A 12,299-nucleotide genomic window follows, 5' to 3' on the forward strand; every position below is an offset into this window, starting at 1 on the left:
TTTCTATGGGCGTGCTTTCCCTTTTAATTACACTTTGTTCGCAGAACTGATTGGATTTTATCATTCAGTTCAGTTTTGCTGAATGAAATGCTCCTGTATAAATTTTAAGGTCCCTTTAAAAAAATAAAATTCAACAGTAGAAGTTAGGTGATTCTATGGTTTTTGTGTGTGTGTTTCCTTCTGGGGAGGAAAGGGCGTAAAACAGTGCAAAATATTTTTTTTTCATCCTGCTTGATAAGTGTAGGGGGCATTTGTGCTGTGTATGATGACCAGCAGCTATTCCAAGAGAAATCTTTAAGATGGTTACTTGAATCTGTGTACACTGCCCACCTGGTGGTTATGGAGCGAACTGTTACTTTAAAGAATAGTTTAAACAACAGCCATGTTTGGGGCAGGCTAATCTTGCAAAGAGAGCAGTACATATAACAGGAGTCTACAGTGTGATAAGGGGAAAATTCAGCTCACTGACTAGATGTTTTAATGTGCGAACTCTAGGGAAATAACATATTGACTATTCTGTTGTGCGCAAGAAAATTGAAGAACCCTTTGCAGACAGAGGGCTTGCAAAGGATTCTTTCTGTTTCTCTTAACCAAAATCTGTGGCAAGATGTTTGAAATCAGCAGGACGCTTAATGCTGCTTTGTTAAATAATGAGGTAATATTTTGTCACTTTTTCTGGGCAGCATCTGTTTTTTTCTCCTTTTTCATATGTTTGTGAAGGATTCAGTTTAATCTTATGAAAGTAAGAGATTTTTAAAAACATCATTCTTCAATTTATTATTTTTTCCTTTTGATGCTTTTGGAGAACTGGGTTGTCTTTTATTTGCGGTTTCAATCGGCTGCTGTTGCCTAGGACATTATGCCACGTAAGGCTTCTAAACTGCACAGAGTAGGTAGTTATTAACGCTGAATTGGCTTCTGGTATAGTCCATCTGGGCTCTGTATGAGAGAGCTTGCTAGCGGCTACTGATGCTAAGATACCCGCAACCTTTGGGATGTATGCGTGGTGGAGAGGGGCTCAGTGATATGAGATCACTTCTTTTAAGGGAAACTGTCATTAATGAGTCAAGAAACTGCTCATTTATGGTAAGGAGAGGGAGGGGGGGGCTGGGAAACAACCCTGTGATTTCATTTTGATATTGGATTAGCTGTTTAAGACAAGTTTCTTTTTCTGGGGATGGAAGATTGCATTAAAATATGCTTTGCTCAGGGGCTTGCTGGCTGATGCTGGAGAGACTGTATTGAGAATCTGATGCTTTACAAATGTCACAACCGTGATCGGTGGTCAGTCCCTTACCCTGAAAGATAAATGGTACTATTGGAAACACGAGAATAAGGTTGACTTTTTTCAACAATAGCATTGTGCCTTTGTCTTTACAGAGAGAGGCCTCTGAGGACGGTTGAGCGTTTGTTTTAGTGTTCCTCGGAAAGGCTGCATGTGTGGGGTGCTTTGGGGGAAAGTGGTCAGTGTGCAGAGTACCTGGATTTATAGAGGGATAAGAGAGCTAATTTTTTAGAGGAGCAGCGTGCAATTACTGTTTCAGAAAAATGGCTGAATCTTTTGATATGCATAACGAATTTATAGTAACAAAGTAGGCTGAAGTTGAAAAGACTTAAAAATAATTTCTGGATGCCTTCTTCGGTGTTATTAACCCCTGAAGAGACCTTAAGTAAAAATTTGCATTACAAATCTAACTTTAATATTCGATGTATATTTGCACAAGAATGTATGGTAATATACTAGCTCTGTAGCATTTTGATGCCTCTGTGTTCAGTCTAATAGGTCACTTAAATATTTGAGTTAGGAAATCTATCTTACGAGCTCGTTTAATCTTTACTAGTTTTTACCAAGCTACAAATGTGCTCAAAAAGATGCATGGTGAGGGAAATCCTCTGCAGCCTTTTACATTGTTCATATTTTAATTGAATTCGGTGCTCACTCCACAAATAGATTGTATGATGCCTTTTAAATGCGATTTTTTTCCTTGCTTGATCTGTTTGTAGCTAGATTTTAAAGCTTACTGTATTTCATGTGTTTTATTGGTGTGTTTAGTGTGTGTGTGTTTGAGTGTGGCTATGGTTTAAAGAAATTTTAAATGTACAGAATGTCAGTTCAGAGCTTAGCAGTCCGGAGGGCGTATTTATACTTTAAAAAAACCCAAAACTTCTAGGACAATGATTATCTGATTACACATTTTTGAAAATAGTTTTGGTGGTTTGTAGCCAGGTTTTCTTTCTCCAGGAAAGAGCTAAGTAAGCTTACAACATGGCCCATCCTAGCTTTCTCCGTTTTTAGCTCTTGTGTTTAAAAACACTTGCGATGATACTGAATTTTTAAAAAACATTGGGCTGTTGAAATGAATGCGTGAATGGTAAAATTAAATGATTCCTATGTATGTTAACAGAGTAATGCTTGGTCACTTTAGTTGAGATGAACGTAAATTCAGGGTTAGTTGCAATTACGGGATGCCATGCCTTGTTACTTCGGCCAAAACGTGCTTCAGGAAGATAACTCCAAGCGAGTGAAAGAAATGAATGCTTCCTAACTTGTGACAATTTTTAATAAACTTGCAGTGGTTGGCAGAGGGTAGAATTGGAAGTGAAGTTTTGTTAGTTTGTCAGTGGTGGCGAGCGGAGCATTAATGAGTGTACATTGTTAAGTTAAGCACGTTCCTCTCTAAGGCTGGGGAAAAAAAATTTCTTTTAAATGCCCGAAGTTTGCTGTCGTTTTCCTTCCTGTAGAGCTGAAGAATAATGAAGCGAGGTGGTGAAATATTTCTGAAATACTACTGTCGTTCGGGGGGAGCGCTCTGATAAATAGGTGTCTGCTGTGCCTTAGACAGCGTCAAGTGGCAGCAAGATCAAATCCGCTTCTAAAAATACGTATTTCAAAAAACCTCACCGGGCAGAAGGAAGGAGGGACGGGTTGATTATTAAAATCAATAGTACCTGAAAATAAATGCAGCTTTAAATGCACGTCGGAGTGCTTTTGTTGTGCCTTTAAGCCTAGAGGCAGATCATTAAATATGCATTTCTCCAGAAAGCAACTGTCGAAAAAGATAAGGTAGTTAAAATACGCCAGACCTGGGAGCCGGGCGTGCAGGAGGTAAGAAGATGTAGGCACTGAAGCATGGCCGAGGTATGACATCGCTGCGGCCGAGGGCTTCTGCGCCGGTGGGGTGGGAAGAGGTGGTAAAAAAAAAAAAAATAAAAAAAAAATAAAATACAGGGATGCGTGTTGTTTCTTCAACCGGGCCTTAATTACTAGACACAAGCAGCAGTTCAGAAATCTGGTCTCTGTTGTTGTAGAGGTCACCAAATCATTAACATTGTCAATCTGGCAGCGGCTAATTTCAATAGCACCTGATGTCGCAACGCCTCCCCGCGCGGCGGCGGCCAATCAGCGCCCGCCCGCCGCTGACAGATGGTCCCATAAATGGATGTAAAGGGGAGACGCCGCCAGCCAGTTCCAGCAGGGCTCCGCGCCGCTCCGCCCGCCGCCGGGGGCTGCCGCACGGGGACAGCGGTACCTGAGCGCTGAAAAAAAGAGAAAATATAAGATAATATTTATTCTTATTCTTATTATTCTCGCTGCACAAACGTCTAGCACTGTGCTTTGTGGATCTTTAAAAAATAATAATAAAAATAATTCCCTGAAACCTTAGCAAATCTGTAGAAGAGTTGAAGCCTTTCAAGACCCAATATTTGCCATTAAGAATGGTTATGGTAGGTATTAGTAGATTTAAAATCTGATTGTAGCGGGTTTATGTAGAGGTAGATATAGAAGCTAACATACAGATTTTCCCCGAATCTGCATCATTCTCAGCCTGTGTTTTCACAGGAATTTAGTTTTCTGCTACTGATTTGTTTGTACATGATCTCTCCCTTTTTTCCCCCCCTCCCTTTCTCTCCCCCCTCTCTCTCTTGCTCTCTCTTTCATATTTAATATGTGCGTATCCTTTAATAAAGGATGTACTTTGTCATTTTAAGGTAATTGCGATTTCTCTCAGAATAAAGAAAAAAGCTCATTTGTAATGCAAGGCTGGTATGTGGCTAACTGAAATGCAGAAGGAAGAAGAGGCTTTTTTTAAGGGGGGGGGAGTTAATTTCCACATTGACATTTTGGAGATACAAATGCAGAGCAAAATCCTGGGGGGGGGTTGGGGGGGTGGGAAAAAAGCCTTGAGATTGGTAATTTTCTTTTGGTGGACTGCGCAATAGGTATGGTAATTTTAAAAGAGGGTGATTTATATGAGCTTCAGTAAATGCTGCATATTGTATTTCAAAGAGTTTCCTGTCATGACCTCATAAAAAGAGGAGGAGGCTTGTATGTGTTGCAGCGCCTAGTATATGTCGATTTTGTTGCATCGTTGGGCAGCAGCGCTGTAAGAAGGAATGTCAGCTTTTACATAACGCTCTTTTTGCTTTTGACTCTGTGAGGGGCTGTAAGGGTCCATCTTTGTGATCACAGATGGAGTGGAATGGCTTGAAAATGGTAAGTGAACGGGGAGAGCCTGCTCGTGGGGTTTTGTCTCGCTTCTCGTGTGCCTCGCGAATTTCTTTTGTTCAGGGCGGTGGATAGTGAGTCATAAAATAAAATTAGAGAGCCTTGTTTGTTTTTTTGTGGGATATGTCTGCCTGTGTGTGTATCTCTCTCTCTATATCTATTTAACGTATCTAACTGTGATGGCACTTCACGGCGTTTCCATTGAACGTTGCATTTCAGTCGAGCGAGGATGGTCTCTGCTGACAGTCACGGTGTCATTGTACCGCATGTGCCTGGCGGAGCAGGCGGCCGATGATGCCTTTTAATCTCCGTTCGTATTACACCAGCCTTAAATACAAACCTAATAATCGCCTCTAAAATCCAGGTATTGCGTTTGCTGTGGAGCCGGTGCTGTGGCGGACGGATGGATGGAGGGGTGGATGGAAGGGTGTGTTTTTTGTGTCGGGTGGGGGCTGGGGGGGAGCCGTGTTGTTTTGTGCCTTTTTAAATGCCGGCAGAAGTCAAAGCCATTTATGTGAAAAATAGTATTTCTATTTTTAGACCATATTCTCCTGGCAGAGGAGCCCGGACGTGCTCGTCTCGTCCCCTCTTTTGTGCTTTCCTTACAGATTGTGCAAAATGGCATGATGGAATACAACTGCCGGGGACTTTGGGCTGTGCCGAGCGGGGCGACCCGGGGTGGGGGCTGGGACCCAACCCGCACAATACCCATCCCTCCTGCCAGCCCCACGGGATGCTGGGGGGTGTGGGGGTCCCCCCCTTCCCCTTAATTTAACGTTTTGCAGACTTTTGCCGCGGATATTTATTATAACCGGGGAAACAAAGCGACGGTCTTTTCCCATTCTTACAGGATTGTCTTTGTCTAGCTGCTTGTTTTGATGGGTGTAAAACAAATAAGATTAGACTGAGCAGCCGAACTGAAAGCGATAGCTGGGAGGAAAAGCCAATGAAAGGTTGCCGGGGAAACGAGCATAGGGGAAGCTGAGTGGGGGAGCAGGTGGCAATCATGTGGGAATACTGCAAACAGTGTAAAAAAAAAAAAAAATCTTAAAAAAAAAAAAAAAAACCGGGGCTACCTCGATTATCTCTGCTGTTCTTTGTGGCAGTCAGAACTTTAATTATTCTTTATAAATAGGTGTTAATTACATTTCTGGCTCAGGCTTACAGTCATTTCTAGAAATCTGGTTTTAAGCATCTGTTCTTTCTCTTCTGCAAAAGAGGGTTATCTTTTTTCCTCCTTCCCCCTCCCTGCTGTGAAATTGTACGTGCAAAAAATTGCAAGGAATCCTGTGAGGCAGTATAAAAAAAATGTAAATTATATTGAATGAAGTTGACAGAGGTATAATAGTGAACTCCCACAGCTGATAGCTTCTGCAAATCATTTCTTAGAATTTTCCAGCAAATGTCCCTATGAGAACAGTAGGTAGAATGAATTTACCCTAAGCAGTGATTTTGTGTTAAGTGATATTGGTATTTTTACAAAATCAGATGGTTATATGGCAGAATAATCAGTTCAGGGGAGTTCACCATATCCTAGGGTTTATGCGCTGAGCGGAATTCACAAAAATAATGAGATTATTCTTCTCCTCGTCTCCAGCCCCACCTTTAGCCACAGTCTATTATATATCTGCTGGAGCAATATCCACTTCCAATGTCAGGCTCCTTGTGGCAACTTTACTTTTTAAACTGCAGCTGAATATTTTGCTAATTGTGACGGTCTCTTATTGTAGTGGCAGACAATAATGGGAAATAGCAGAAGTGCATCTTTAAACAAGGCTATTGGTGCTAGAAGTGTTAAAAAAGCATAGTAGACTAGTAAGTGATAGACGGTAGCGTAAAAGATATAAAAATGTGGTTGCCCAGAAAATGCTCATCCATCACGCATCAGGAGGCACAAGAGAAGCAAAGCAAGAATATAGAACACGCCTTTCTTTCTGTCTTCCGATTTTCAGATATTTTTACTTTCTTCCTTTCTCTGGCGCAGGATTACTTTGAATGCAAATGCAAGCAGGAATGGTAGTACTCTGTTTAAACAAGAATAAAAAGACATTAAATCCCCCTTCTAATTTGCTTTGTTTTAAGTATTGCTTCTGCTGCAATCCTTTTGGTGAAGAAGTAATTGAATGGCCCTCTGAAAACTGCACTGCTTCACGATCGGGGGGGGGTGTGGTGTGCCTGTGTAAAATTATGTATTTTACAGTCTGTGCATGTGCAGAGATGTATTCTGACATGCATTGTAGTTGTACGTGAGAGTAAAATAATTTTTCTTCTGTCCAAAACAGAGATACTGTGTTCTAAATCTGTTAACTTAGTGATGACAATAAATAAGGGTGCCTTTTATTATACACAGCTGCATTGTTTGCTTTAAGAGTCATCAGCTAGTAGTTACATTTTCATTTTCTGTTGAATTTGGTGTTTCTACAAAGATTTAAAAATAATGTGGTCCTTGTTTTATGGCACACGTGTTCCTGCCCTGATCTTCCTCTTTTCTTTGTTTTAAGATTATATTAATGAATACAGCCTGCATGTACATAGTGACATTTTCTCTTTGCATATAAAAGATTGCATTGTAGATCCTCATATAGAAAAATAGCTATTAAGTTAGTGAAATTTAATTCAGACTGCTACGGATAATAAAGATTAAAATGTTAAAACATCTTTCTGTTCAGACAAAAAGATGAAGAAAATGTAGTTGTCTTTAGACGTAACAATTTTTTTCCAAAAATTGTTGTCTTGGTGAACTACTAGTCAGAAAGGATGAAATTTTACAATTGGATACTGATGCAAGGTGAATACCAGCCATCAGTTTAAAATCCTATCCCCACGTACTCTATTAATCAAGTTCCCATGTTAGATACAGGGATGCCTCTCCACTGTTGAGTGGCTTGGTTGCCTCCTTTGCTTTCTTTCTCTTTATTAATTTTACCTTTTTGAGCGCTCTCAAAGTGAGCCCGAGCTGTTGTGACAAAGGATGGTTACAATGAGCTAGAAGGGGTATACTTAAAAATCCCATTTGAATGGGTTTGGAATAGTCTTCATCATCTTTATTTGGTCCTGTTAAATATTGTGACTTTACTGAAAGAGAATCCAGTTGCGTTAATATTACATATATTTAATGTATTTTTTGAAATAATATCGTCTAGGTTACAGTGGATTTTTTTCCTCAACCTTCCTACTTGGTATGCTGGAAGTGTACTAATTAAATGCAGGTTATTTTCTGTGTGTAATTGTCATACTGTTGGTATATAACCTAGAGCCACTCCACACCCCGAGGTTTTTTCCAAAAGAAATAAAGTATGATTGCGTCCCATATTCTGGCAGGGGAATTTGTTGTTTTCTTTGGGAACTTGCACTTTCAAAATAATTTCAGCAAACACCCCAGGCAAGAAATGGGCAGTGGCAGAGAATATTATAGCGAGAGAGAGATGCAGATAACTTGACAAATCCACTTGTCTGTTTTGGCAATCTGTGTCCACTAGACAACTCATTTACATGCCTGGACACATTAAAATGTACATTTGTTTGTCTGTGGGACAGCTGACTGGATACAGTCCGATGCACTGGCAAATACTGCAATGCAGTATTTTTTCAATGTCATTGGGGTTTTGGGGGGGAAGTGGGCGCAAACAGTCTTTTTGCAAGTGAGGCGATGTTAAAAAGCATGGTACTTCTGTAAAGGATAGGCCAGATTTTGCAAAATTTGCTAATCTGATGGAAAGTTGCCCCTCCCCCTTTGGACTCCTCTCCCTCTCTTGCTCTTTCTCTTTTTCTTTCTGAGTAGGATGGAGCAAGAGATGGGGATGCGTGTATTTTTACGTGTGTGTTCGTGCATGTGTATCTTCTCTCCTCGCTTGGATGGAGGGATGAAGGAAAATGCTGGGATACGTGTGAGAAGGGAAAGGGCGTTTGCATAGTGTCATACTTTCCAATTGTTTGTGTAAATGTCCAGTTACCAGTCAGCGTAGGACTTCCAAGTAACTTTAAAAGCAAGGCACATTTTTCATTTTCTAAAGAATCTTGCAAAGAGGAAGGTAATGTTGCAATTCAACAAGTACAATAGATTTAATCCTAATAAAAATAGTGTTTAATGGGGACATGTACTTCGCCTTAGCCTTTGCATTTGAGTACGTTTAACCATTTGAGATAATGTAAAGTGAAGATGTTGGAGAAACAGATACTCAAAGACTGCCTGCTTGCTTTTTCCCCTCAAATGATCAATCTTTACTTTCTAAAATACTAGAATATTTTAGGTGCAGGGGGCTTTTGTAGGTCACTAGCTTTACAGCAAGAAGAAGAAAGGAGGGAGAAAAGGTCTCAGTGTGTCAGAGACAGTAATTGTCTAAAATTAGCCATCTAGAAAAGGCAGGAAAGGCTTGGAGGAAAGAAGGAGGCACAAATACATGGAGCAGCACTGTGCTAGTCGGGGAGATAATGAGTGATAAATCTGAACTGGTGCAGTGGTGTGATGCCCATTAATTTCTCAAACCTTGACTTTGCAGGTTTGTTACTCTGTTGTTCACACCTTTAATTATAACCCGTTTTGGATGATAGCTTGGGGCACTGAAGATGAGACCTTTTGTTTGTTGTTTACTTATTTAAGTATTCAGACAGTTTGCAATGGCATTGGCACATCAGTGTTAAAAATGAAATACTTTCAGATGAGATCATAATAAGAATGCAGTTAATTTTTGCAACTACCTAACATTGTCTTATTTGTAGCATTTACATTGCTTGCATAAATTCATTAAGAATTAGCTCAATAGAACCAGTGTTAGGTTGATCTTTATTTTCTGTCACTATAATCTCTTTTCCCTAACCATTTCGGAGCTCCTAATGCATTATTGCTTCTTTAGGGCCCCAAAAAGTAGGGAGGAAGGTGAGAGTCTGTCTTACCTATTGTTCTACCCTTGACTGTGTCTTACGTGAGGACTTTCACCTCAATGAAGGAAAAAATCCGTAAAAGTCAGGAAATGCTGTGAACCAGTTAAGAATCATTAATTAAATGGGATGAAAAGATAAAATATTAAGGAAAAAAATAATTTAAAAAAGATAGCTAAACCTTTGCGCGTCCCCTCTGGAAATGGTTTAGTTGCACAGTAAATACAAGCCTGGCTTTGACAATATTTAGAGTCATGATGTATATAAAATTCTGTAGTACGCCTTTGTTGCTAAGGCACGTGGAATTGCGTCAGCGATGCTGTTGTGATGGGAAATTATATGTCCTTGAGTTCTGGGAAAAAATACTTTATTCTTTTAATATTAAAACTCATTTTATTGCTATAAAAGCTCTTATACATTACTGTTGGTATTTTTCCCAGTTTGGAGACATGCACCAGTATTTTTCGGAATCGGAGTGGTAGTAGCGTATTTGGCTTTTGAGCATTCGGAACTCCTGGAGGTAAAGGCGATATGATAATGTATGTTTGTTTCAAAACAGACGCAAATAGCTATGGGAGGTGGTTCTGTCATTCGCAGTGCTTCAAGAAGGTTCCACGCGTAATGAGTCTCTGTCCACGTAAGTGATTTTCGGTGTTGGCAGAGGGCAGCGATGCCACTGGAGCCTTTCCAGTAGCGTAAGTCCTTCAGATCCAGCCACTGTGCTGCGTACCCGGGTGCGTTCACCGAGCCGAGGAAGGAAAACCAAACAGCTCCTGCTGGTTTTCGCTTCCTGAGGGACATTGGGTGAGAACGTCCCATCTGACCCTCCATGTAGAGACCAAAAGATTGCCGCTGGAGCAGGTAACTGCAGTGCGCTTGGGCCCTGTGTGTTGGCCTGTAATAGCATGCGTGCTCGTTTGGAGTAGCCGATAGTTTTTCTGAGCACTGGGAAGTATTTACTCCCAGGTTGAGTGCTGTTGAAAAGCTTTTGTAGGGACATGAGGGATAAAGAAAGCTTGTCCTTCTTATTTTTCCTCCCCTTATTAATTTTTTATTATTGCATACCGGAAAACTAGCAGAGATGACAATACTCACAATTTATAATTTAGGGTAGATCTGACTCCTCTTGTAACACGGTCTAATTGCCCAGCGAGGATACGGAATTCCAGGAACTGACTCTGTCCCCTTGTTTCTCCCAGTACAGGTCAGGACAGTTGCCAGAAGTCCATGTTTCTTTACTGCTATTAAAAGCAAAACTGGTATTTGTGACTTTGATAATTATTTTTGCTAGACTGAACTTCCTCGGAAGATTTTGCATCGGGGTTTTTTTTGTTTAATACATGGATTAATTTGAACTCTTAATGTTTATGATGTGCTTAAGGTGTGTGGAAGTCAACCTGTTCATAGTAGCTCTGGTTTGAGAGGGTTGTAGTAAACCACACGGTCCGAATGCTAACGAACCTTTTTACTGAGTTGAATGCTAATCTGGGGAGGAGGCTGTGCCTTTTCGCAGCTGACATGTAGACTCCCATAGCCATCAGCAGTTTGATGTTAGATAACATAAAATTCACGACTCAACAGCATGAAACAACCTGTGTTTAAGTCATACACTGTGGTGAGGTGTTAACGTGTTCTGCATTTGGGATCAGAGATATTTGGGATATTTGGTTTTTTACTTGATTGAAGGGTTTATAAATGTGACTGTTAATTGCTGTACTTGTATTCATCTTCTACTGGTCATCCTTGATCTTCAAATGGTGGTCAGTGACTTTTTGCTTTACTATGTGCAGAAGAACTTGTGGGCAAAGACTCATCCTGTTATTTCTGTAGAGCAGAAGGCACAGTCACGACACCGTAGAAGTAATAATGCACATAAACAAATGCTCCTTAAATAAAAATAGTTCTAATACCGTTCCCTGTATATCTTTGTTCCAAATGAAGTTACTGGCAATAGATGAGTAGGGGGAAGTTGATTTTTAGCAGAAAGCGTGAATGCTGGAAATTCTTCCTAATATGTGTGTGCCAGCTATACTGTGGCAATGTTGCTGTCAATTCCCTTCCTGTGAGAGCAGCTGTTCAGGGAATTAATCTCTTTGCTTGATGCAGAGGGTCCTGAAAAATTCAGTGCGCAACTACGGTGGTGGCTGTGGCCATTTTTAGTGTGACCGTTGACGGGAACTAACTCCATGATCTAGCACAGTAGCATATTGTTCTTTAGACTAACTGGGCCAGGACAAAATTATCATTCTGTATTTCATGTGCTCTGTGAGAGATTCCGGAGTGCGCTTCAGAATTTGACATTGTGTTTGATAATTTATAGAGCACCGTTTATATTTAACTGTAGACATGCTAATCCAGGGAAAAAGAGGAGTATATTTTTAGAAACCTTTTTTATTGTCTGTGCTTGTCATTACCCAACTACTGAAAGAAGCGTTTGCAAATGTAGATGCTCACTGGGGTAGAAATTGTGGAGTTTAATTTCCATCGTTAGCCTTTGCTATATGCAAAAACGAATGTTAACTCGTGTGGTGCTCTTTGTGGTTATCAAGAAGCTTTGCAGCCATACGTAGCCATTGTGGCTGCTGCAGGAGCCATGTTCTCCTCCAGCATTTAGACACTAGTCTGGACCAGGACACTTAGGCTGAATGTCCCAGTGGTCAGGGATGCTTAGGTGATATATTAGTTTTAATAATGACACAATGTCCCATCTGTCACCGAGTTCTCCCCTGAGGTCAAACACACAGATGGAGTGGATCCAGCTCCAAGTTTAAGATTCTACCTCTGGCTGCTGAGTATTGTAAGGGAAAGCTAGCCAACAGAAAGGACAGTGACATGGTTATCTTGACTTCTTTTAGTACTCAGTTAAGCTGTTCTTACGTCTTTAGGCTGTTAGGACGTTTCTGCCTAGTAATCT

The 12,299-nt window shown here is 40.5% G+C and overlaps 1 protein-coding gene across 3 annotated transcripts in view; it reads left to right on the plus strand.

Moving 5' to 3' along the window:
* ELAVL4 (ELAV like RNA binding protein 4) overlaps positions 1 to 12,299 on the plus strand; it is a 102,066-nt gene that overhangs the window by 37,447 nt on the left and 52,320 nt on the right. For 2 of the 3 annotated variants that reach the window (XM_059821644.1, XM_059821645.1), the window contains exon 1: positions 970 to 1,086. The exons of the other annotated variant lie outside the window; for it this stretch is intronic. In XM_059821644.1, coding sequence (XP_059677627.1) covers positions 970 to 1,086 — 117 coding nt within the window. Of the gene's footprint in view, positions 1 to 969; positions 1,087 to 12,299 lie in introns of those variants that run through there. 3 annotated transcript variants of the gene reach the window in all.

This window comes from Gavia stellata, chromosome 10 (genome assembly GCF_030936135.1).
Source record: "Gavia stellata isolate bGavSte3 chromosome 10, bGavSte3.hap2, whole genome shotgun sequence".
Classification (NCBI taxonomy): Eukaryota; Metazoa; Chordata; class Aves; order Gaviiformes; family Gaviidae; genus Gavia; species Gavia stellata.